The sequence below is a fragment of the Brienomyrus brachyistius genome, chromosome 10 (assembly GCF_023856365.1).
Source record: "Brienomyrus brachyistius isolate T26 chromosome 10, BBRACH_0.4, whole genome shotgun sequence".
NCBI lineage: Eukaryota > Metazoa > Chordata > Actinopteri > Osteoglossiformes > Mormyridae > Brienomyrus > Brienomyrus brachyistius.
In genome coordinates this window covers 130,381-157,272 of record NC_064542.1, presented here as the reverse complement: position 1 = coordinate 157,272, position 26,892 = coordinate 130,381, and the positions used below count along the sequence as shown (strand labels likewise).

General features: G+C 47.5%; 1 protein-coding gene across 3 annotated transcripts in view; it reads right to left on the bottom strand.

Annotated features, from left to right (window-relative positions):
• The window catches only part of si:ch211-26b3.4 (connector enhancer of kinase suppressor of ras 2), a 94,840-nt gene that overhangs the window by 34,753 nt on the left and 33,195 nt on the right, over positions 1-26,892 (bottom strand). For 2 of the 3 annotated variants that reach the window (XM_049029663.1, XM_049029664.1), the window contains exons 3-9: positions 20,699-20,901; positions 20,196-20,283; positions 16,796-16,837; positions 14,264-14,383; positions 13,980-14,039; positions 11,846-11,914; positions 3,964-4,110 (exon numbers count right to left, since the gene is read on the bottom strand). In XM_049029663.1, the coding sequence (XP_048885620.1) occupies positions 3,964-4,110; positions 11,846-11,914; positions 13,980-14,039; positions 14,264-14,383; positions 16,796-16,837; positions 20,196-20,283; positions 20,699-20,901 (729 nt within the window). The remainder of the gene's footprint in view (positions 1-3,963; positions 4,111-11,845; positions 11,915-13,979; positions 14,040-14,263; positions 14,384-16,795; positions 16,838-20,195; positions 20,284-20,698; positions 20,902-26,892) is intronic. The other variant, XM_049029665.1, reaches the window with a different exon arrangement.

Genomic DNA, 26,892 nt, shown 5'->3' with positions numbered 1-26,892 from the left:
TAAAAATAGCCATGTCGCAATACAGGGCTCCCTAAGCAATCACGCAGGCAGCGTTTTTCCTGAATGCATTCTGACGTCAATTGTACCCCCCTCCCCCCCCCACCCCAGGCCTCTCCCCAGCCCCACCCCCCACCTCACTGCGGAGATTTCCCTGCCCCTTCACCAGAACAGAAGGGACTGGGGCCGTCACTGGACATGTGTGCTACCAGGATTCCTCCCGTTATGCGTATCCATCCATCTCCTATGGGGGGCGCTGTGGTACGTGGGGCCCGTCCCAGGAAGCACAGGATGTGGGGGCACCCTGGACAGGATGCCACACACTCACACACATGATTGAATGACTCAAGGCTGACATAGGTGTTATGTAGGATATTTATAAAATCAGCTACTTCGTTAAATGATCTGAATTACATTTATAGTACTTAGAATAAACACACTATTCACTATTCAGAATCCAGATGAAACTATTAACTGTAAGAAACAGTACAGTTCTTGCCAACTAAGATCTGGTACCCTTAGTTGACATGCTGAATGCACAAAAATGGACAGGGATAAAGATCTGAGTCAGTTTGACAAGGGCCAAATCATTTTGGTTAAATAACTTGGTCACTGTATCTCAGAACGACAATGCTTGTGGGGTGTCACAGTCAGCTGGGGGGAGTACCTGCTGAGGAGGGGGGGCTCTCGCGGCCAGGACTCATGGATGTAAGATGTGAATGAAGGCTGTCCCGCGTGCTACCAAGCAACGGAAGGGCTACCGTAGCACAAATGACAGATCATTTTGATAAGGATCACAGGAGTAATGTCTCATAACACAGTGGATGGAGTTCTGCTGCGTAAGGGGCTGCGTAGCTGTGGGGCTGTCAGAATGCGACACACACACACGGTTGTGTAATCATATATTTTTTGGGACCACTCACTCATTTCTATGGGAAAAATGCTAATGCTAACTATGACAACCTTAACCCCTACTCAGCCCTCACCATATCCATAAGTAAGCAAACAAAATACAAGAGTTTTGGCATTTTTAGTTTTGTCATTGCAGTCACAGATTTTTATAAAATAGAGTTTTCCCATATGGGGACCGGGTATTCATCAAGGTAAGGTATTCCAGAACACAGACACGCACACACATATACACTCACCGGCCACTTTATTAGGTACACCTTAATAGTACCGGGTTGGACTCCCTTTTGCCTTCAGAACTGCCTTAATCCTTCGTGGCATAGATTCAACAAGGTACTGGAAACATTCCTCAGAGATATTGGTCCATATTGACATGATAGCATCACGCAGTTGCTGCAGATTTGTCGGCTGCACATCCATGATACGAATCTCCCGTTCCACCACATCCCTAAGGTGATCTACTGGATTGAGATCTGGTGACTGTGGAGGCCATTTGAGTACAGTGAACTCATTGTCATGTTCAAGAGACCAGTCTGAGATGATTCGAGCTTTATGACATGGTGCATTATCCTGCTGGAAGTAGCCATCAGAAGATGCGTACACTGTGGTCATAAAAGGATGGACATGGTCAGCAACAATACTCGGGTAGGCTGTGGCGTTGCAACGATGATCAATTAGTACTAAGGGGCCCAAAGTGTGCCAAGAAAATGTCCCCCACACCATTACACCACCACCACCAGTCTAAACCATTGATACAAGGCAGGATGGATCCATGCTTTCATGTTGTTGACGCCAAATTCTGACCCTACCATCCAAATGTCGCAGCAGAAAATCGAGACTCATCAGACCAGGCAACATTTTTCCAATGTTCTATTGTCCAATTTCGGTGAGCCTGTGCGAATTGTAGCCTCAGTTTCCTGTTCTTTGCTGACAGGAGTGGCACCTGGTGTGGTCTTCTGCTGCTGTAGCCCATCTGCCTCAAGGTTCGACGTGTTGTGCGTTCGGAGATGCTCTTCTGCATAGCTTGGTTGTAACGAGTGGTTATTTGAGTTACTGTTGCCTTTCTATCAGCTCGAACCACTCTGGCCATTCTCCTCTGACCTCTGGCATCAACAAGGCATTTTTGCCCACAGAACTACCACTCACTGGATGTTTTCCCTTTTTCGGCCCATTCTCTGTAAACCCTAGAGATGGTTGTACGTGACAATCCCAGAAGATCAGCAGTTTCTGCAATACTCAGACCAGCCCGTCTGGCACCAACAACCATGCCACGTTCAAAGTCACTTAAATCACCTTTCTTCCCCATTCTGAAGCTCGGTTTGAACTGCAGTGGTTCGTCTTGACCATGTCAACATGCCTAAATGCATTGAGTTGCCACCATGTGATTGGCTGATCAGTCATTTGCGTCAACGAGCAGTTGGACAGGTGTGCCTAATAAAGTGGCCGGTGAGTGTATATTACTCAGTGTTCTTGGTTGATCATCTGAATACAGACAGTATAACCAATTTATGATCATGGGGGGAAGCAGGGAGAGAATGTGGGTTCCATTTGGAACCGCTAGAGTGCTACGGAAATAACTGAATTGACAGTGGCCAGAGAAGTGGCTGAGCTACCATTTGCTCTCACAGGAAAGTCTCCGTCCTGCCCTGTCTCTTCCCTCAGGATCCTCACACTCCAGGAGGTCACTCTTTATATGCAATTGCACTCACAACACCTACACATAGCACCTTGCTGGGGAGGGCCTAAAAAAGGGGGTATAAAAGGTATAAAAGGATTGAAGAATTGTCCTTAATCGTTATTTGAGCCACCTTCCAATATATTATATTATTTTTACTGTTCAATAAGCCCAGTGGATTCCTTAACATAACATATGCAGATTATACCAAATTTACAGTAACGCAATAAAAACCAACAAGAATTTCTTCTATTCTCCAAAAGTTTACTGATGTCTGGTTCCACAGCTAGATAAACGCCGCTTCAGTTCCCAAACCTCTCCTCAGGGGCACCTCAGCCATTCCATACATGCGTTAAATTTCACCACCTGCTCAATTAATGAATTAACTCGACGAGGTATTGATTAGCCAAGCAAGGTGTGCTAGTCGTCAACAAATACATTGTACTGATTCTATAAATGTTGGGGTGATTTTTAGGAGAGGTATTGAAAATGCTGCCACAACGTAAAGACATTATGTCACAGTTTTAAACCAATATGAAGACAATTTTAGCATTTTTTAGGCTGCCTTCGACTTCTGCAGATACTTTTTTTTTTTGACAGATTTTCATGTATCGCTTTATATAGAAATACTGAATTAAGGGGTCTATGACACAAACTGCACATAAGGGAAACAACGAACGTATGAGAAAAGGAACATCTGTTACATGACATAAAAGGAGTCTGGTGCCTCCCACAGATACTGCTACGATTCCCCACCCAAGAACTTGGGAGAACTTCCCCTTCAGAGCTGTGCTTCCTGTCTCCGCCGCTTCCCTGCTCCTGACACCGCCGGCAAGGTTAATGGAGACATTAGCTCTGTTTTTATTTTAATTACATTTCATTTCATGTTTTATTCAGACGTCGACAGGACGCTTATCGATCAAACGTGACAATCAGCCGTGGCCACGAGTGATTGGCTTTCGTCTCGGATTTAATCATGCTCTGAATAATCGTGGAATAATTTACTGAGTTACGTATAAAATAAAGATCCGCGGCGCACTCGTTTCTGACGCGCGATCCGATATGGGCCTTTGTGAGGCTCCCATTCATGAGGGACCTTTGGCATCTCATCTCAACAGGCAGGAGATAAGGGGGTGCAGCTGTTGTACCATTGAGGAAGGTTCGTCAGCTGAAGAGCTCCAGCTAACGCCCAGAATGTGTAACGAAACAAAGCGAGAAAATGCAAAGCAGGTCGGTCATTTCAGGATGAAATATTTGCAACAAAGTAAATCATCAGATGTTCTTCTGGCAGTGATATGATACTGAAGCTGATTGGCCTGGATACATGGAGCAGGTGTTCATGAGAAGCTGGAAGAAGCAGGGGTGGGGGGGTGTGTAAGTACCTGGAGAGCCAGGGGTTTCCAGCGAGCATTCTTGAGCAAGGCGGGGGCAGAGGTTAGGGTATTCTGTGGCCTCTTCTTCAGGGTGAGGATGACGCCACTGGGGTCCTCTCTGAGAGCGTTGACCAAGTTCTTCAGCTGCCAGCCCACCTGCGGAAGCACAGACACCAATGCCACGAAACCGTCCCTGCGTGCACCCACCTGCTCCTGCCAGCCAAGTGCCCCCTACTGCATAGGAGGCCTTACTGCAGCTGGCTACTCTGAAGCTGAAACCCAACCAAAAGGACACATCAATCCAGCATGTGTATATTAATTCTATTAGTCAATACTAATAGAATTAAGAATTAAATGGAAGAAAAATCAAATCAAAATTGAGGAAAGACTTTTGGACATATGACAATGAAAGATGTTAGCGATAATGCATCACAATATGTAACTATTACATAAAGTATTATTAGGAATAAAATAAAAATAATAGTTTGGAAAAATGTTCATGATCATAATTTAAAAACCAGGAACACAAGCTTCACAAGTGATTGGACCACAACCGAACTGTACTACAAGGTACGTGACCAGAAGACCCACATTAACTATGATCGCTGATACCATAACTACCCTGAGAAACAGAAGGACCACAATCAGCAAGACCAAGTGTCTATGACTAAGAGCATCCTCCATCCATCCATCCATCTTTCATATCCACTTGTCCTATGCAGGGTCGTGGGAGTCGAGAGCCTATGAACCATAAACATCTCTGCACTGCAAGTACTGTTACGAATAGGATCACGTGAAACAAGACTAACAGCACCGAAAATGAGAATATATTCATTTAGCTGACACTTTCATCCAAAACAACAAACAATTGAGAAGCAGGGTCACCCAGTCCCTGGAGCAAGTGAGGGTTCAGGACCTTATTTATAGGCCCAACAGTGAAATCAGTCTGCTGACCATGGGATTTGAACTGGCGACCTTCCGGTGACCTGCTGAGCCACACACATGGGCTACAATTAACAGATTCATGATTAATGGATGAACTGAGAAAAGGACAAAGGAGAGCAGGAAACTTTCCTGCGTCGGTTCATTCTGTTTGGCAGACTGAACTCTTCCGAGCCTTGTGGGGTCAGCGGGTTCCTGATGGGTGGTGACGACCCGGTCAGGGAGTCTTTAACCCCCCCGTGTAGGAGGAGGACTGCAAGCCCGCTGTCCCTGACCCCCGCTGATGAGCTGTCAGAGGCCCCCATGGCGCTCGGAGCTCAATGCCTCGCCCGAGTCTCCTGGGTGAGCACGCCAATTCTGGGGGAGGACAGCTGGTGCGACAGGCAGCAGCCACCGGGGGGAGCTCCCGGCGCTGACCTGTCACAGATGGATGAGATTCATCCCCCCTGGAGGGCTCATTTCGCCGCCTGGGCCGCATCGGCAAATTCCAACTAAAAGCTGCCGTCTCCCCCTCTTCCCCGTCGTAGCGTCGTATCCGTATTCCAGGGATGCATTCGGGAAAGGATGAAAAGCTATACTCAGCAGCTTTGCTTAGTCCCAAGCAGTTGTTATAGGGCTTGATCCGTCATCCGCATGTCTTTCGGCAAGTTAGGGTCTTTGCTCTTGGGTTAAACCATCCCCAGAAGTATACATAAACACAGCCCTCCCCCGAATCAATAACATCTCCTTCTTCTGATAAAAAGTCGCAGTCACTGCTTTGAAGAGGTGTGTGGCTCAGTGGGTTAGGCCTCTCTGCCTGCAATCAGAAGGGTGTGGGGTTGAATCCCCTCCTCAGCAGAATAGTCCCCTATCATTTACAGGCTCAGATGTTTCATCTTTCATGATTGTTAGTGACTGGTCTCCTATTCATCTTCAATAACCACTTATCCAGTACAGAGTAACAGTGAGCCTGGATCTTATTCCAGGCAGCTTAGGGCACAAGGGAGGTGGATACACTCTCAACAGGATGCCAGTGCATCAGAAGGTAATTTAGAGATGCCAATTTACCTGTTCACATCTCCCCATCCTCTATACCCACTTCTCCTATGCAGGGTTGTGGGGGTTCAGAGTCTATCTGGGAAGCTACGGGCACAAGGCAGGGAATAACCCAGGATGGGGCATCGACCCATTGCAGTGCACACTCACACACCATTCATACCTTTGGCAACTCCAATTCACTTCAGCACGCTTTATTTTGACAACAAGGGGGAGAAACCAGAGTACCTGTAGGAAATACCTATCCATGAATGTTTGACACCCCAAAAACACAAGGAGAACATGCAAACTGCACACATACTGCTGGGGCTAGGATTCAATCCCCCAACACTGGCAGTGTGAGGAAAGATCACTAACCACTGAGCCACCACAGAGCCCAAAACCGGCCACTCAGACGCCTCCGACGCACCAACTTCCCGGACACCGTGGGAATCAGCACAGATGAAAAAAGCCCAACCGTACCAGTCATGACGGAGCGTTACCTGTGGGCTTCCTAGTGATAGAAGTGTGAGTGCGTGTGTGCGTGCGATCTGGGACTCGCCGGGTTTGTATGCTGTCACTACCCATTCCCCAAACACCGAAGGCATCGTATTTCCAGCCACTAGTCTGAAGCACAATAAAGACACTGCGCTCAAAGCCGGCTGCCGGAGCCACATACACGCCAACGCTGCGTCAGACACGCCAACGGCAACAGCAGGACTCCACGGTGCACGTATTCGGCTCAGGGTTCTGATCAAATACGCAACCGCCTCGCCGAGACATGGGAACTTTTCTTAACAGGGTCAAGGAAAAAAGTGTTATTTGCTGTATAGTTACACGCTTTCAGGTCCATGGTCTAGATTTTGTCAAAGCCTGGAGCCCAAGTACTGTGTGCCCGTGTGTATGATCCGTGCCTGCAATACTGTCAGGGGAGCCGATGTTGACTAGCCCGCAGTCTGATTCGACATTTGCAGACACCACATTGTGCCTCAAACCCCCTCGTGGGCAAGAACGTGTGTGCGTTTGCACGCTGGGAACGGCGCGCGTGTCCACGGACAGGTGCTCTTTACGTATAACGCATGCTTTTCTGTTTGCCATTTGCGCAAGTACTCCAGCTCTCCTATTTGAGACATTCATGCACATAGAGTGAGAGTGAAGCTTAAGATCTCACTGCAGAGTTAGCCGTTTATCTACCACCCCTGTTTCTGGGGGGGGGGGGGGGGGGGGTTGTCAAGTCTTTCTCAAGAACCGAAAAGACATAAACATGTGCTGCTGAAGATGAGATGTGCACCAATGACCTTCTGATCATAGAGTTGGCCCAACCGGCTGAGCCACACACCACACCCAAGGGAAGAGTATGTAAGTTTTTATGAATCCCCCTTTGCCCCCCATGTCTCCCCTATGATCATCTCAGAGCATTAGGCAGGGGGAGGGCCACAGCGAGGTCACAACAGACCCCAGGCTGACTTGATTAAGACGCAGGGCTCAGCCTCTCTACCCGTATCAATGCGCCCATATTAAAAATGTAACTTATCTCGAAACACAATGAATTATTCAGCTGCAGCATCACCAGCCGGATCCCAGTCAGCCTTTTAGCCTTTCCATAACACCACCCCCCCCCCCCCCCCCAACAAACACCAACATGCTACCACTGCTCAGCTGGAACACCCCTGGTTATTTTCAGAGCATTGACATCGCGGCTAAACACATAAGCGTCAAATTCCCGCCGCGCTAAGTGAACGGATGACATTTTCAACACTCCTTCACCCAAAAAAAATAATAAATTATACTCACTATGAGTGGCTCATCGACAGCGATTATTTAAAGCCAGTTTGTTAACGTTTGGTGGCATGTACCAGCGGAGGTAGCAATTAGGGGGACCTGTATTAATGCAGTCAGATGGCGACAGAGACCGTGGCGAGGAACTACAGCAGTTTTTCGCTCTGTAGATCAAAGAGTTTCACTTCCCCATCCGAATTTCATTTCCCCTTCCGCTGGTGTCGAATGAGAGTTCTATCGCATATGCAGCAACACACTAATGGACTTCCTTAATAGTGAGCGATGCATCTCGTTGCATTGTGGAGAAAAATGATGGGTTATTGAGGCGCGTCAGACATACGCTGCTCGGCGGTCTACAGGGAACAAGCTGCTTCAAACATGACGTGCCCCAAGCCACACAACAAGATGGCCGCCACCTGTGCTATCCCCTCATGTAGCAGACGGGCTACACTCAGTACAAATTGGACTAAAACTCACTATGACGGATTTTTTTTTGGCGCATCTGTTCTCATTTATTATCCCATGGTAACTGGTTACATCACTATAGACCACTTCTTAGGGAAAGGAAGTAATCGCAATTCGCTTATCGTTGGTTGCTAGGCAAATATGCCTGCGCACACACACTCACACGGAAACTTCAGATTACTGATTGATTTTGATACCAGCATCCATTTGATTGTACATTAAGTACAACCTTTTGAGACCAGAATTAATTTTCATAGTTGTTAAATTCAAGAAACACAGACTGTAATGAGCTTAAAGGAGCACACCAACAGAGGAGCACTCAAAGTCATTCTGCCTGTAATTCTTTTTTCACCTTCCGTTCATCACTCGCCTTCTCCTCTCTCAGAATCAATCACCAATTGATGGGCTCCTTTGGAGAGTGGCCGGGGACGGAGCGAGTCATCCCATTAGGGACAGAGATCTCAGCTGGGGGGCGTGGCAGTTGCGGGTGGGGGGGGGGGTGGGGAGTTGAGAGCAAGCACATCAAGCCGGCAAATTAGACTATGAGAGGTGCGCAAAGGAAATGATCTGATTGTGGAAAAGACACGAAAATGATGAAGGAACAAGGTAGAGTTGGATCGGGGATAGTGAGGGTTGGATGACTGGTGTTGTACATGGCCAGGGCAATATCAGCAATGGGTGCTGAATTAGAATACCATGGGCACCCCCCCTGTTGAGAACTTCAACTGTTGGCCTCCTGGCAACGGGGGGGCACTGATGTTGAAGCATGCCTAGGGTACTACATGGGCATCGACCCTACTGAACATGCCTGAAAGCTTTGCTTGACTACCTGACTTGACTTGACTTAGCTTGTAGTGTCAGAACAAATGGGATATATAAGTATCTTATTTGAACTACATGTACGTGATGTAGGTGATGGCTGTAATAGCATATAACTGGGATACGGATGTTTATGTCTTGGTAGAAATTTCCAGGAGAAATCTGAGAAAGAAGCCCCCCAAAAACTTGAGTGACGTTCCATGTCACACAAGTTTAGGTTGGACTACATCCCTGTATCTTGAACTTCGTAACCTAAAAAGGCAATGTCTATGATCATCCTCGCCAAGACGTGCATGAAGGTGTCATCGTATCATGCTTATTCCCCGGATGCCTGTGCTGCTTCCCCATCCCACTGGCAAAACTGGGGACTGAGAGAGCTAATCGGTTTCGCAACGGTGAGGAAAGACTAAAACAGTACATCTGAAAGAAGCACAACATTCGTTAAGAGCAGGGTGAACTATTCACCGCAGATTCACCGTAGAGAGACCTCACTCTTGTTTAGAAACTTAAAACACAGCTGCCACATGCTGAGGCTGCCTGCCTGCGCACGTCTGGATACGCTGCCATTCCCAGCACGCACGCAGTGTCCCAAGAAAAAGAGCTAGCTAATTCAAATTCGGAAAATGGAAAAAGAAAAAACACCAGTCACAAATACGTTTTTTCGTGATTTTGAGCGGTCCGTCTCACACAGGGAGCACAGGAGGCCCTGGACGGGAGCCATATATCGAACAGATAATTATTAGCTAACTCTTTCAGCCGATGGGTATCAGCCCCCGTCCCCTTGATTCCTGCTGGGACACCCCGGGTTTTTAAATGGGTAGGGGATGTGAAAAAGGGTAGGAGAAAAGGCGAGAAATGCTGACGTGGACATGTAAGAGCCTGGCATGTGAAACGGTGGCGGAGAGCGGCGTCAACGAGATGCCGACTGGCCCGTCGCCCAGGTGGTCATGTTGCGCAGTTTAGATGAATTAATGAATGCAAGATGGGAGTCGACTTGAGAAATCCAATCTCTCGTTGGTGATAATTTTTTAAAATGATTTCAGGATGACGTTGGACAAATTTTGGCTACGGTTCAAGGACATTCTGCTGCATGAATGTTACCATTTATGGGCTATCTGGTCAAAATAATGCCCCAGAACACTTGGACTATGGACACACAAACTAACAATGATGTAGCCATGCTTATATCTTACTTGTAAGGAGGGAAACCTATTTTATTAAAATGGAAAACTGACCAGCATTTTTGAAACCTTAACCCTTCAGTGAAGAGAAGCTTGTCAGCTTGGTGTTTTGAGGGAGAGGCCACAAGATAAATGCAGAAGCTATGAGTGTGGTGAGAATTAAGCCATTTTCTAGACCAGTGGTTCTCAAACCTTTTGGACCAAGTACCACTTTGGAAACCAAAGCATCCAAGTACCAGGGGGTGAAAAAAAACACAGCAATGTGAATCACAGCAACAAATTACCACACAACAGTATGAGAACCACTGGTCTACTCGAACCTTCAAACTTTCACAGTACAAAGGATTCGCAATAATAATGATGACCCTTTATTGATCCCAGAGCCCCGGCTTGCTCTCAATGACACACATGTAGGTGGGAAGCACACTTGTTAGGGAAGGGCAGCCACCTGCAGATGTCCATGGAGTTGGGGATTAAAGACCTTGATCAAGGATCCATGAACATGTGACTGTTCTGCAGATGCCAGGTTCAAACCGCTGGCCTTCCAATTACAAGTAAATGGCTTAGTACACAAAGCCACACGTTTCTATAGATGTCACCCTATGGGGGTTTTACTCAAGTTTAACTGCCGACTGGCAGATGGAAATCAGTAACTCACACACCCAGAGTATGGCTGCAGAGCTAAATTCCATGTTTTCAAATCTCAAAGTGGAACGTTTCATTTGAAGAGGTGAGACCCAACGGCACAGGAAGTCACAGATCCCGTTCCATGTTTGTCCAATCTGTTTTCCTCTAGACCGTAGATCTTCATAATTTGAGGGAGGGTAGACTGGGCTGATGGAGATAATTTTTTGAGGTATTCTCCTTTAAGAGGAGGTGGCTGTCTGGGATGGCCGCCGACCACTATGCTGAACTCACCTCTTGGCAGAAGCTGGCGAGCTAATTGGATCGGCCAAATAACTACATTAGCTGCGTGTGCAATATTTTCCATTTATGGCAGGCCAGGGAGTTTTGGAGATTTGTTACGTCGCGGTACTGGGGTATAGAGGTGTCGGATTAAACCGGGGGCCATGGGAGCATGTTCCTAAGGGGTATAGCAAAATTTCAAAAGAGCAGTGGGTTGGGCCCTTACATATATCTGATATATATACATGGTAGACAGTATTGAGGCACTTAAGGGATTCCTATAACTGCTTACAGTTCAATATTTCTGTCCTACTGATCGGATCATAAGAAAATTAACATTTAACTGCAGCGGGAACAATTGTACTTAGTCAGTTATGACACAATATTCCACACTAAGCTTTTCTGCATTTATTAATGGCACAAAAAGGTCTTCTTTCATACACATGATACTTTACTTGTCTTTGTTTGAATTGAAATTGAATTGAGTTGAATTATTTGTCATTTGCAAAAGTATAGGTATATTTAAATTCCTCTTGTCACCTTTCATGTTCATCTGGTGTCTCTGAAAGGTTTTGTGAGGTTATAAGCCTTGCTCAAGGGCCCAATGGTTGCACTATTCTGTCAAAGCAGGGGCTCAAACCTTCAACCTTCTGATCACAAGCGCGGAGGCCACCAGGGCATTTATATGGTGAACGACTAACAGTAGGGGGCAATCATGCCGAATCCTCTATGTTTCCTTCCTCTCTGCCAACATGAGGCAAGCACCCACAAGCCAGGAAACTCACCACAGTCTGATGGTTGACCTGGATGACCTCGTCTCCAGCGTGGATCTTCTTGCACTGGTCAGCAGGAGACTGAGGGTAAGGGGGGGGGAGAGAGAATCAGTGGTTACCACTCAACGGCTGCTGCTGCTCCTCCTTCTACCATCAAACACACCAAAAACATTCTGATGTTCTACACACACAGAATGCAGTTGTCGAACACCCCTCCCCCAGTCAATCAGGCCGGCGTACGTATCAGGCAATGCATTGCTATGATCGTGGGGCTGGGCAGGGGGGAGTGCCTGGCACCGATGTGAAGAGGGGTTGTTTGGTTCTGGCGACGGTACCAGTATGGGGATGCGCCCGTATGCCAGTCTGTGTATGCAAATTATCCTAGCTGTTCATCACCAATAAACGGTTCTTTTGTTTAACCGACCTTGTTGGTGTTATTTATCTTTGCCAAGGGACTCATGGGTAAATACCGGACTCCCTATAATATGCTGACATCTGATCTAACTGCTGGATAGTTTCCTCTTAGAAATGAATCCCTGAGCAAGTGACAGGCTGAAGCAGAGGACACCCAGGCCCCAGTGACGGGCCTCCGGGCCACAAGCTTTGGGGACACCAGAGGATTTGTCCCCATTGACCGTCCTTGGTGGGGTGCAGACAGGAAGACCACGCTTTCCCTGTGTTTAAATGCATCATGAAATAGCCTAATGAGAGAAGAGGTGATAGTGATTGAGTTTAGCAAGAACAACAAGGATTTGTGGGAAAGCGCAAACGCAAATCATTAGCGCCGGCCTGTGGCCACATAGCGTTTGGGTTCATTTCACCTGTCTCTGTAGGGGTCCCCCCAGCGGCCTCTGCCGCCTGGCCCCCCCACCCTCAACAGTTGCTGCCTATCGCAGGGAAGGCGTTGAGTTGCATTCCATCACCCAGCTGGGGGAGCACGACGCACCCTTACTCTCCGCTCGCAGTGGCTGACGACCGTCTCCCGGGTAACAGAGGAGTCGCGTAGCAACTGAAGCGGCGCACCTTCAGGAGGCCAATCATGTGCCACGGATGTGCACTTTTTCACCCTCATCAGGAAGGAGGAGGGGTGGGGGTGGGGTGAAGGGAGTGCTGATTCTTGATTTGGGTAACTTCCTCACAGTATTTGGTGCTGCCCCACCGAGACACCGGGGGCAGCATGGAGCCATATTAAGTCTGCACTAGTCTACGAGTCTCTCAGGAATATGTCATCCTTAAATGCTAGAAAGGGAAAAGGACACATCTAAAAGTGGAAAAGTACAGTTCCTGCTTAATCATAGGCAAAACGGGTGACAGTGGTGGTAAAACAAGCTGACCAGCAGGTGGCGACGTACTTGGAGGGAACGCTCTGCAGACTGAGTCCCTCTGGAAAGGTCTCTGGGACTGTGGGTAGGTCAAGCGACTACAGCACCTACCAAGTCAGCATGCTAAGCCCACGGTAACGGGCCCCCACAGGGGCCTTATGCCAAACACACCACCTGACGGCAGGCCAAGTAGCCCTGAAGCGGGGCTGGTCCGATGTGGGGGGTACGGCACCATGTGGATGGTGGGATCCTCTCTTCCCAAGTTTGCATGTGTGTGTGTGTGTGTGTGTGTGTGAGAGAGAGAGAGAGAGAGAGAGAGGATTATGTTTATATTACATTCTGTGGACCGAATGTCGCCCACAATCTAATAAAAACCAGATATTTTGACATTGTGGGGACCATTTTTCAGGTCCCCACAAAGATCTGTGAATGCAATCAAAAACTAAAAATGCCAAAAGTCTCGTGTTTTGTTTGGTTACTTATGGTTAAGGTTAGGGCTGGGTGGGGGTATGAGGTCGTCATGTTGTGATTAGAGCTTTCCCCATAGAAATGAATGGAGAGTCTCCGCAAAGATATAATTACAAACCTTTGTGTGTGTATGTGGGGGGGGGGGGGGGGGGGGGGGTTGTGTATCTCTTTTCAGTAAAAAGCCAAAAATCACTGACAAGTGAAATATGAACAGGCCCAGTAACATGATCATTCCATTTTTTCATCGTTTTTTTTTTTACTTGAGTTCTATAAAGCAACACCCCTCCCCTCTCCATTTCCAGTTCTCCTCCCCACCCTGTTCCATGACAGCGTAACGGCGTCCTGCGCACACTCACGTTCTCGGTGGTGCCTGTAATGACATGCAGCCCGTCATAGGTGGACTTGATGTACATCCCCTAAGCGGCAGGACAGGGAGAGGAGACCGGAAAGGAGAGGGAATACCAGGAATGAGCGACAACATCCGAAAATCAGTAAAGAAAAATCAGACCTTATCTTAAGTGGGTCCAAAACATGGCCTTTTACATACGTTTCTCCTTCTTAGACATCTGACGTCCTTACAAGCATGTCTGTACGTACCCTGATAAGACCTAAGACCGCTGATAGGTGTGGCGGCACCTACCAGACCCTCTGTGGGCATGATGTTGGTCAGGTGTACCACCTCCAGGTGGGCAGACTGCGACACCAGCGAGTCAGAGGACAGTGAGATGATGTGGTCACATATCCCAGACAGGGTTTTACACTGTGGACACAGGGGGGCGCTGTCACGTGGCATTCATTCGTATGCTCACATCCATCTGCCTGCGATATCCACTTATCCACTGAACCTGGAGCCAATCCCAGGAAGCACAGGGCATGAAAGCTGCCAGGAGACAATGCCAGGAAACACACACAAACACACAAACTCCACATGCACACAGCCAGTGGTGGGATTTGAACTCACAGCCCTAGAGGGGATGGGCTACAGCAACACCCACCGAGCATCCAAACCACTTTCCAACGTTTGCATCGTATGTCATTTCTACTGGGTCTTTCCACAGCCATATGATTACACGCATCATTTTTATTGCCATCAATCCCTCTGGGCTGCCCCCCACAGGTCGGGCCTAGTGCCAACGCCCTCCCGGACTGAGAGATGGAGTCATCAGAGGAAGACGGTACTCCTTCCTCCGAGGGAGGCGCCTCTACAGATTCCCCAGCTTCGTTCTCGGCGCGTCCACATCAACTCGGAAAACACTGCGCAAAAATATCTATAAATCTGGCCCCTTTCTTTAATGAGCAGGTAGGGGACGGGGCCATTTTTCACGGCCGGCGGGCTGCCGTTCTTCATGGGTCGGCCCAGCTGCGGTGATTAATAGGCGCCATTACGGGCCGCCGTTATCGCCGTGTGTGAAAGGCCCGCTTGAAAGGGTTGGTCAGCAAGTTCTCCAAAGCGCACTCCCCACACCATCCCTCCCCCCCGCCAGCCGCAGTGAGATGACCGGGCACCCGCACCCCCCTCTCCCCCCGCAAAACACTGTACTGCCACCAAGGGGTGGCTGCAGGGGTGTGACTTCATCCCATGTGGTTTGGGGAGAGATGTGGCCAGATGATGGCATGCCGGACGGTGGGTGAGTGCCCAGTTTTACTCACGTGTGTGTACAAGCCCCCCCACCCCATCTGACTGCTGGAGGCAGGAGACCCTGGCTGGGGGGGGTGGGGGGAGCAGAAGTGAGGCTTTGCATTATTGAACATTGACTGTGAGCCGAAAAGCTCAAAAATGTCCTTTAAAGGAACAGGCAGGAGTGCCTTTTAAAATAACCCAGACAGCGGCATGTGTGTGTGTGCATTAGGTCTATATTACATTTAGGGGACCAAATGTCTCCCACAATGCAATGAAAACCTGTTTTTCTGACATTGTGGGGACCATTTTTCAGGTACCCACAAAGGTCTGTGAAAGCAATCAAAAAAGCAAAAATGCCAAAGGTCTCGTATTTTATTTGGTTACTAATGGTTAAGGTTAGGGCTGGGTAGAGGTCCCCACAAAGATATAATTACAAACCTGTGTGTGTGTGTACATTCATACTGACACCCACACTGACAGACATCATTCTCACAGTAATACTGACCCAGCTGACAGTAGCTTTAACGAGTCAGACACACTGACTGCAATTGAACCGGCAACGAGGAACGTTCTTTGGGAAAAACTCTGATCCAAGCAATGACAATCTTCTTAACCCCTACCCAGCAGTAATCTTAACCACAAGTAACCAAACTAAATATGAGACTTTTGGCATTTTTAGCTTGTCGATTGCATTCACATTCACATATAAAATTAAATTTCGCCTTGTGGGGCCCGAAAAAATGTCCCTAGATTTGGTCCCTATAATGTAATATAAACGTCACACACACACATACACAGCAGGCTACCCTGCATCTGTAGTGGCCCTCAGAGCAGCCGGGAGGCCCAGAACTACCGAGTCATTGGATCCGGAGCAGGGCAGTGGTTCGCCCTCTAGTGGCCAAATGAGAGTGACGGCTGGGGGGTGTATTCAGGGAGGAATGGGTGGGTGTGAGTGGGTGTGTTTGTGTGGACGTCCTGCTAACTCCCATATATCCCTGTCTTCCAATCACCAAATCTCAGAATCATATACCAGCAAAATAACTAATAAATAATAGAAGTGTGCTTTTGGTCACTTTAGTTTGAAAAATGAAGGACAAAGAGGACAGTGGAACCTGTTGCCTGCACAGAAGTAAAGGATCACAGACTCACACACAGACATGCCCATGGACACGTTCTCACTTCGAATCCCAAAACGCGCGGCTCATAAAAATAGATCTATCAATTTGCTAAAGCAAGTTTTACAGACGTCACTTCACACTATTCAGGGAAATGATTTATGACAGTAACTTCTAGCCTATGACAGCAATGGGGACAACCATCCATTCCCTAAGTGCTTATCTCACGCACTACAGGCAATTTCGAGATGCATCGAAACTACACTTTGGGGGCCGTCCCATGAAAATCGTCGACCAATCGGTGCTTAAAAGGGCATTTAAAAGGCGTGGTCTTACAGGGCTGAGAGGACTTCAGCACCCAGCTGACTATGCAGGACATGCACAAACACGCATGCGGCAAGCACACAGTCTGGCAGGGGGCAAGGAGAGCACTCACCACATGAAGGATTTTGTTCTCCGTCTCGTAGACAGTGCAGTCCTGCGGGACACACACACAGACACGGCTGAGAAAATGAGGCTGAAAATCTTTCTGTTTACACATAAAGCAGGAGCCTTTTCAAGTAGGAGACACCACATGTTACTATTTGACCAAGACCACAAATCAAATGTAAGACCGCCCTCCCCCCAGTGGAGACCAATGACTACACTCGGCATGCTGCTGCACCCCACGCATTTATCATGGTCGCACCATGCGGGTGGGACAAGGAGGGCATTAGGGAAGCCTTGCAGGCCACCGATAGGCCGGAACGCAAGCTCTTAGGGGAGAGGCTCTTAGGCTGGGGGACGAGACCGGCATCGCCCAGGAAAGTGATCTGTGAGGGGGGAGAGGTGGTGGGGGGGGCAGCTGAGCTAAGTGGGAGAAGCTTCAGAGGCTCCAAGCTGCCTGAGCAATAAGCAAAACATGGCTAGGTGGACTGGCAGAGGAACCACAGGGAGCAGAGAGAAGGATGGCTGTCGGAGCTCTAGGTGCTGTGGGATAATTAGTATATAATCAGTGTATAATCAGTGTACAGTCAGTACCTCAGGTATTTGTGTATAATCAGTGTACAGTCAGTACCTCAGGTATCTGTGTATAATCAGTGTATAGTGAGTATAGTGTATAATCAGTGTATAATCAGTGTACAGTCAATACCTCAGGTATCTGTGTATAATCAGTGTACAGTCAGTACCTCAGGTATCTGTGTATAATCAGTGTACAGTGAGTGCAATGTATAATCAGTGTATAATCAGTGTACAGTCAGTACCTCAGGTATCTGTGTATAATCAGTGTATAATCAGTACCTCAGGTATCTGTGTATAATCAGTGTACAGTGAGTACAGTGTATAATCAGTGTACAGTCAGTACTTCATGTATCTGTGTATGATCAGTGTACAGTCAGTACAGTGTATAATCAGTGTATAGTCAGTGTATAGTCAGTGTACAGTCAGTACCTCATGTATCTGTGTATAATCAGTGTACAGTCAGTACCTCAGTAATCTGTATATAACCAGTGTACAGTCAGTACAGTGTATAATCAGTGTATAATCAGTGTACAGTCAGTACCTCAGGTGTCTGTGTATAATCAGTGTATAATCAGTGTACAGTCAGTACCTCATGTATCTGTGTATAATCAGTGTACAGTCAGTACCTCAGGTATCTGTGTATAATCAGTGTATAATCAGTACCTCAGGTATCTGTGTATAATCAGTGTACAGTGAGTACAGTGCATAATCAGTGTACAGTCAGTACTTCATGTATCTGTGTATGATCAGTGTACAGTCAGTACAGTGTATAATCAGTGTATAATCAGTGTACAGTCAGTGCCTCAGGTATCTCTGTATAATCAGTGTATAGTCAGTGTACAGTCAGTGTATAATCAGTATAGTCAATACCTCATGTATCTGTGTATAATCAGTGTACAGTCAGTACCTCAGTAATCTGTATATAACCAGTGTACAGTCAGTACAGCGTATAATCAGTGTACAGTCAGTACCTCAGGTGTTTGTGTATAATCAGTGTATAATCAGTGTACAGTCAGTACCTCAGGTATCTGTGTATAATCACTGTATAGTCAGAACAGTGTATAATCAGTGTATAATCAGTGTACAGTCAGTACCTCAGGTATCTGTGTATAATCAGTGTATAATTTGTGTACAGTCAGTACCTCATGTATCTGTGTATAATCAGTGTACAGTCAGTACCTCAGGTGTCTGTGTATAATCAGTGTATAATCAGTATACAGTCAGTACCTCAGGTGTTTGTGTATAATCAGTGTATAATCAGTAATTAATCACTGGCTCAGGTACTAGTGTATAATCAGTGTATACTAAATGCCTCAGATATCAGTGCATAATCAGTGCCACAGATACCGGTGTATAATCAGTGCATACTCAGTGCCAAATATATCAGTGTATAATCAGTGGCTCAGGTATCAGTGTATAATCAGTGTGTTTCAGGTATCACAGCTTGCATTGGTGTATGCTCAATATTAATACAGCATTGCTGTGCATTACAGAGAAGAAATATGGATGGATGTTTCTACAGACCTTATTTTGGGAGGGAAAATGTGGGCAATTCCTAAATGGAGGGGGGCAGTTCAGACAACACAGTGCAGAGCAATTTGATGCCTGACAAGGACTCCAGGAAGGAAGCAGAAGGAGGAGAGCACTTTGATGTAATACTATGGGGAGATCTCCCCCCCCAGAGCAACAGATAGACCATCTGCACAAGGGACAATCTCGGGAATCCGGACATTCCAAGACCCCCGCGGACTCCATCCCTTTAAAGTCGGCATTGACGAGGTGGCCAGGCGGGAGGATGTATCTGGGGTGTGCTTCCTCTCCGTGGGATGTAGGTCTGAGCTGGGCTTCCGTTGCCGTGGCGATTGAATGCATCCCGAGGGAAGGGAACTGGAACAGTGAGACCTTTCATTTCAGGGAGCTAGGAGCACACTGGCCGATTAAGGTGCTCGCTCAGTAAACAAATAAACCGGCCAGCTGTGTAGACGGGCGACATTAATCATGGGCAAGCCCCTTCTGAAAGAGGAGTAAGCTAATTGCCTTAGATGGACGTGGAGCAGGCCAGTCCCCTTTTACAAGGGAATGTGCCGGCACTTTCTCCAGTGGGGAGGACTGATAGAGGCGAAAAATAACAGGGCCTGAAGGTGAGGTGCACAGGGACCTCATTAAGAGGTCTACCTGGCTTGCTGTGGCTTTGCAGACCCCTGCTGGATTTGGAGAAACAGTGTTCCCCTCCCCCCCCCCCTACTCCCATACATATACCCCCCCATGCATGCCGTTCAATACCTGACACACAGCTAGGGGTGCTGGAATACCCGCTGTGGTGTCCGTTCCACGACTCTCTAAGTGCCAGATCTGTAAGTGTCCCACTGAGTGCAGGAGAGAGCTACACCAAGCTGGGACTTTGCTGGAAGTTACTCAGGGATAACTTGGAGCTATGGATGTACAGCAGTAGGGGGGGCTTATCACATAATAACTGACCTAACCTGTCTGGGTTGAACTGGGCCCTACCACTCTACTCTCCCTAACTGCAGAGACTCTCCCTAGTGTAGTGTTTCTCAACCTGGTCCTCGAGGACCCCAAAACACTCCATGCCCTAGTTCCCAGCAGATCCAGCCCAAAAAAGTGGATTGTCTCGGGGTTCCTGAGGACTGGGTGGAAAAACACTGCCCTAGAAGACCTCATGATTAACAAAGAAAGGTGAAAAGGGGAGTCCGCACACCTTGAAATTTCAACGCCCTTTAAACTCTCACAGACGTGTCAATTGTCCCTTAGTATCCAGCAGAAAACAGCGCAAGACCCACTTGATGAATCTCATAGGGGAGGGGCAGACTTGCCTGTTGCACAATGGTGGTTAACTCCAGACACAGCTGCACAATGTTGTTCTTCAACAGTGAGTACTCTGTCACGCTGACGAACGGAGACCTGGAGGAAACAGGAGGAACGAGTGTACATCAGACGACTTCTGGTTCGAAATCTTAGCTTGAGGGAGACGCGGCCATCATCTCGAGTCAGTTTAATTGCATCAAGTGTTTAATTGCATGAATATGTCAAAAAAATGCATTTTCTACAGTATGGGTAAGTTGGAGTTTGTAGTGTTGTTCATTAAACCAAAAGGTTGTACCCTGGGCACATAACCAGCATCTGGCTGGTATTAATAAAGCTGGCAGAATGAGTCAAAAGGACAGTAGACTAACAGGACGAAGTAGGAGATTAACCTTTCCATGTAATCAGGCATACAGACCATGGAATTAGCAAGGAGAGTAATTCTGCGTATCGCGGATACCAAATGACTTGATGGGCTACGGACGGATGGCGGAGCAGACGGACAGACGCTAACCTGTCCAGCCAGGCTAGCAGGTTCTTGGCTGCCCCGATGAGGTCCACCACTGAGGTGAGGAAGTCGTTGGGTAGGCGTCGTGAGGCTCTGCCATCATAGTGGCCCCCGCGTCGTCGGCCAGTGATGAAGTTCTGCAGGTTCTTGGCGGACGAGTTCAGCTTGTGGGACAGCGTTCGCAGGTTCTCCGTCTCCAGCCCATAGTTCTGGGACAGGAGACCCCCAGTGGAAGAGAGAGGGAGACATGTGTTGAGGCGAGACCGAAACCCAAGCCCTGGGCGTAACGTAACGTAGCAAATCTGGTTCCATTTCACCCTAATCTTTCACAACTTAATTAAGTGAGCTATTGCATCTCATTAGTCAGGAGAGCCACTGATAAAAGCAATCAAGGATTAATGAGATCTGGAGAGACAAGCAAGGCCCCTGGGACATGGGCTTGAGTCTCACCTCGACTTATGACACACGAGGAACACATTTGAGATACTCTAACCAAATGGTACTAAGATGCACCAAAGACCTGGAGGCATCTTGCATGGCCCATGAGTTTGCATGTGTTTGCATGATCAAGCTGCACCATGGTCACTGAGCATCAGCGCTCAGACAGCAGGCGGGAAACGATGGGAAGAGCCGCTGAAAGTACAGCAAAAAGTTAGCTGGAGTAAACATGAGCCAAACAAGGCAATAGGAGTACGCTGGGCACCATAGCAACGTGCCGTTGCTTGCTTCAGTCATCCATCTATTACCTTGCAATCTAACCACCCCCCCCCCCCCCCCGAAGGCCTGAGGTCCCTCAGAGGAAGAACCACTCAGGCTTGAAGAAGGCAGCGCTCCAAAAGTTTCCTCTGACTGCCAAGGAGAGGGAACTGTCAGGTACAGGAGACAATCTGAGCCCATCTTACCAGAATGCACCTGATGCCTTGCAGCCCAAGCTCAATCCAGCTGGATCAGGCCAACCCCCAAACCCACCACCATCCCCATCACCCAACCTCCAGCACTGCTTGGACACAACCTGATCTTTCTGGATGGTTTCCACACACTACACTTCCCAAATACATCAGTGCCGAAGGAGCCTGGATTTATCGACAAGGCCTTTTCTGTCCGTGCCTCTCTGAATGCCTTAATTCTCTACAGATAACGAATTACAGAATTTGTTGCTGGTTAGACTGCTTGCATATCTGAAATGTGGTATGGAAACCGAAGAAGGTCTGAAAGAGATAGAAAATTCAGATACAGCTTTAACCTCACCGCAAGCAGATACGTCCTACAGGTCCTGGTGCATCTGGTAGCCTGCAGGTCACCGCATGCATGCACTAGATAAAAAGCCCCCCCGCCCCCCACCCCGTCACAGCTCCTCCATCTTACTCCTCCTACCCTAGAAGTTTCCCGAAGGCTTTAGAAGCCACCGCTGAGTGGTGGACTTCTCAACCAAGCCCTCCCATTGGCTGCTAGAAAGTCACATGTGGCCCCCCAGGCTGGCTGGACAGGTCACCTGCACACAAACGTGGCAGCTTAATCATACTAATCGACAGCCCTGCATTGAAAGCGGGTGAGGACGAGCAGTTCAGATTCACTACCCCATCCCCCCCCCCCACCCCCCGCCCGTCTCGTCAGTTGCCATGGCAACCACCGGCTGAGCTGCCACTAATTGCACCCAGTCTGATGTTTTTATCGTTTTCCTTATGATTTGTTTTTTTCTTCTTCCCCGTACTCGCGCTCTATTCATAATGGGATGGCACAGCCTTGCCTGCTAGAAATGGGCCAAGATTTTGGCAAGAACTTAATAGGAAACCCAATTTAGGGGCAGGTCACTGGAGACGCAGAGCATGTCATCGCCGCGGAGCGAGACTCAAGCCGAGACTGGATTTCCGCTTGAGAGGTCCCAAGCGCACTCCCATTCCCGTCTCCCCCAAAATTCCCGGGAGTTCGCTTGCCGTCCCCCGTTCTGGTCCTGCACAGATGGTCCTCGCTCCTATAGTCCTATTGAGGGACCTCCCATCTTGCCTCATGTGGTGCTGCGATAATGAGACCTATCTGGTCCAGTAGCTCCCCCCGCAGCCAAACCGTGGGGGGTGGGGGGGAGAGAGACAGTGCTCGGGGAGGCAGACCTCTCTCAGGGTGCGCCTGTGGAGCAGATGAGTGCGACGGTGACAATCTCATGACCGACAGCCCCCCCAATGGCGTCTGGGAGCAGGTCAACAGTCTGAAACGGCCACCAGACCTGCCAAAAACCCCTGGAGCCCACAAGGCTCACCTGCACACCCCCCCCCCCCCCCCCCCCAACCACCACCTCCAGGCCGCAAATGAAGGGGAGCCTCAAGCATCAATATGTATGACAGAGACTCTGGCTTCCTCTAAGCCCTGATAATGACCCAGCTAACGGGGATCCGACAGGTCGAATTATGCAGGTCAGAGAGACCAAAAGAGCGGCACCGTCTCCCCGGTTGTTGCCAGGCTCTCCGGCCCCAGAACCAGCGGTCCACTCGGAGCACATCTGCATTCACACACCACTTCTCTGATGGCTCTCTATAGTTCCTAGTGGTAAAGGCCGTGATACCTGGCATCCCGGATTTACCTTGGCACCGCCAATCCTTGTGCCCCCCCCCCGACTGTCACCCCCAATGACTCCGTGTGGCACAATGCAGCCAAGCAATCCCATTCTGCCGGACGACTCACAAACATGCTGAGCATAAAAGTGACTCACTCAAGGAGATTTGCTGAGCATGAAGGAGATTCGACCCAACACACACGCGCACATACAAACACAGGTTTGCAATTATATCATTGTGGGGACTCTCCATTTATTTCTATGGGGAAAACTCTAATCCCAACATGACGACCTTAACCCCTACCCAGTCCTAACCTTAACCATAAGTAACCAAACAAAACACAAAGCTTGTAGAATTTTTTCATTTTTTGATTGCATTCACAGATCTTTGTGGGGACCTGAAAAATGGTCCCCACAACATCAAAATGACAGGTTTTCATTACATTGTGGGGGACCATCATGAAAGCTCAGAAAGGGGGAGGTTAACCACTCCAATCAACTCCAAACCCCCTCCATCCACAACCCAACAGCCCTTTACACCGTGACCACTACAAACATATCTGAATGTAGCGTAAAGCGGCTTTTGCGAAAGTATGGCTCTCCTCTCCCACCGCCGCTACTCAGACTCAGACCTTATCTGATCTACTTGCCATCCCTGATCACAAGCAGCTGGGTCCTCAAATGGTGACCATGGTGACTAAATCATAATCAAGGATTTATCCATCTTGACACTGACAGGTGTCTTTGTATACAGAGCATCTTTATAAGCAGGGGTGCACATAACTGGTACGCAAGTACGCATTCACAAGAACGATTAGCTGCTTTTATAAGTCATTCAGTGATGAAACTTTTTAACTGTGTCCCGTGAGGATGAAACAGACATCTATACCTTAATTATGCACATATTATACAGAACATCCATCCATCCATCCATCCATCCATTTTCCAAACTGCTTATCCTACTGGGTCATGGGGGGGTCCCGAGCCTATCCCGGAAGCAATGGCATGAGGCAGGGAACAACCCAGGATGGGGGGTCAGCCCATCGCAGGGCACACTCACTCACCATTCACTCACACTTGCACACCTATGGGCAATTTAGTAACTCCAATTAGCCTTAGCATGTTTTTGGACTGTGGGGGGAAACCGGAGTACCCGGAGGAAACCTCACGACGACATGAGCAGAACATGCAAACTCCGCACACATGTGACCCAGGTGGAGTCCCAGAGGTGTCAGGCAACAGTGCTAACCACTGCACCACCATGCCGCCCCCGATACAGAACATATATTTGCAATTACAATCAACTAAATATATATCTGTATTACAAATGATCATATAATGCTTATGATTTACTTGGTTATATATTAATAACACAACTCAGATTCATTATTTGGGTCCCATTAGACTTTTATACAAATGAGTACTTACAAACACTTACTTTAACATATTATCTTAAATACTGTAATTATTGAATCACACGGAATAGGGAAACTACCCATAATTACGTGAGACATCTGCAGGATTATATGTTAGAGGTACCATTATTCTGCTTTTGGGACCTAATTGAGTTATGCAGGACTGCAATGATGGGCATTTTTTAGCAGAAGACCAGCGAGGAAGTATTTAATTACTTTATTCATTAAAGGACTTTGATATTGTCTATCATTGAAGACAAAGTCCTCCAACAGGATTCTGTAGCACAGGTCCAAGGACAGTGCAGTGGGGGAGGTTAACCACTCCAATCAACTCCAAACCCCCTCCATCCAAAACCCAACAGCCCTTTACACCATGACCACTACAAACATAAACACCTTTTAGAGATGTCGTCTTCTCCGGCTTTTGGACACCTTTGGTGAATGACAAACCGATGCACTTACAGTGCCAGTAAAATTAACAACAAACCTTTTAATAATCTTAACATGGGGCGGGGGATTCACAGCATGTTCACAGCAGAGGTTCATGTTCAGTACTGTTCCCCCCCCCCCTGCTGAAAGCAGTGACCCAAATCCAGGTCCTTAACTACGCTGATACCTACTTTATTTCACCGCTCCCCCACCCCCCAATTTCCAAAAACAGCTGCTCCGGAAGCTTCGGTCAAGAGTACATCTCAGATCCCAGTGCTGTCAGGAGGCAGAAAAATTCCCAATTGTTTATTTAGCTGCTACGGACACAGAAAAGCGGTCGGAATTACAGAGCCTCATGGGCTGAGCTTCAATGAACTGAACTGTATAGTAATTTGTTTTTGATTACATTTTTAATCATGTTGATGGGAGAGCGGGAAGGAGATAAGGGTAAGACCTCATTTGACATGAGTACAGGCTGGAAATCAGCTGAAGTGGCAGGTGATAAAGGTGGAGGTCGGGGGCAAGGTTGAGATAAAAGCTGCTAGTAGATGGACTTCAAATTCCACAAACAGTCAGTTTTAAAGTAAGTATAGTACATGATAATCATTTAAATTTTTATTGTATTATTATTAATTTTTTTTTTTTACATTTCCCTCCTCATTTAGGTCAGAGTTGGAAAAATTTTGCATGCTATGGCTATTGGGAGGTCAGTAGGCTGGTAAGCCCCCCCCTAACATTTGTGCTATGCTCAGCACACTGGCAACACCCCCCTCCCCCCCCGCCAAAAAAAAAAAGAAATGGAAGGTACATTGTCTTTTCACATATGACATCATCATCGCCGTCCCTCATTTTAATTATTTAATTTTGCTACTCTGTGAGGCTATTTATTCACTGACTATTTTCAGCACTGACCTGAAATATACATCCTCACAGACATTTATGGAAATGCACTTGTCGGTGTAACCAAAAAAAACCTATTACATCATCGCATTACGTACCAGGAACTTGTCAGTTATTATTTCAAATGCTGTATTTAAAACTGAGGATCTTAAACTGAGAATATGTGTTTGGTGTTTACTTTAATGTGTAAGGTACAATTAAAATCTAATTAATGTGGATTACAGATGTTAATCATAACTCTTTCGGGATTAAGCTAGGTCAGAGTACTAGCAAGACAGCTATAACCAGATTTTAATCCTGGTTGAATGAGAGAGAAAGCATGGTGCTGGATTAATTTAGTCACTTTTTAATTAGATCGTTTCTCCCTTATTGTGTCAGTAATTTGCTACCTCCAAAAGCCACAGTATGGGATTACTCTGTGCTGTCAGTCACAGCCTCCTAACCCAACAGCAACACCCAGAAACCAACAGGCTTCCAAAGCCTCATTCCTGCCTTTTATGTGAAAATCTAATGAGGGCTTCACACTTTTTTTTAATGTGTGTAATTATACTCAAATGCTTCTCTGCCCTGAACAAACACCCAGATAAACAGTCTCTATCATATCATTTCAGTGCCAAACCAGCCGTGTCCCTACGACTCACAAATCGCTTCAAATATGGACACGGAACAATGGAGGGACTACAAGGGCAGTTTGGTTTGATGATGTGAAATTATTTCAGTTCTTAAAGGTGTACGGAGGGCTATGGCTGCCACCCCACACCCAGAGTGGAACTGCGGATAGCGCAGTGGTTTAAGAATATGGATTTATTGTTACAAATCACAGGAGGGCAATACCATCCATCCATCCATCCATTTTCCAAACCGCTTATCCTATTGGGTCGCAGGGGGTCCGGAGCCTATCCCAGAAG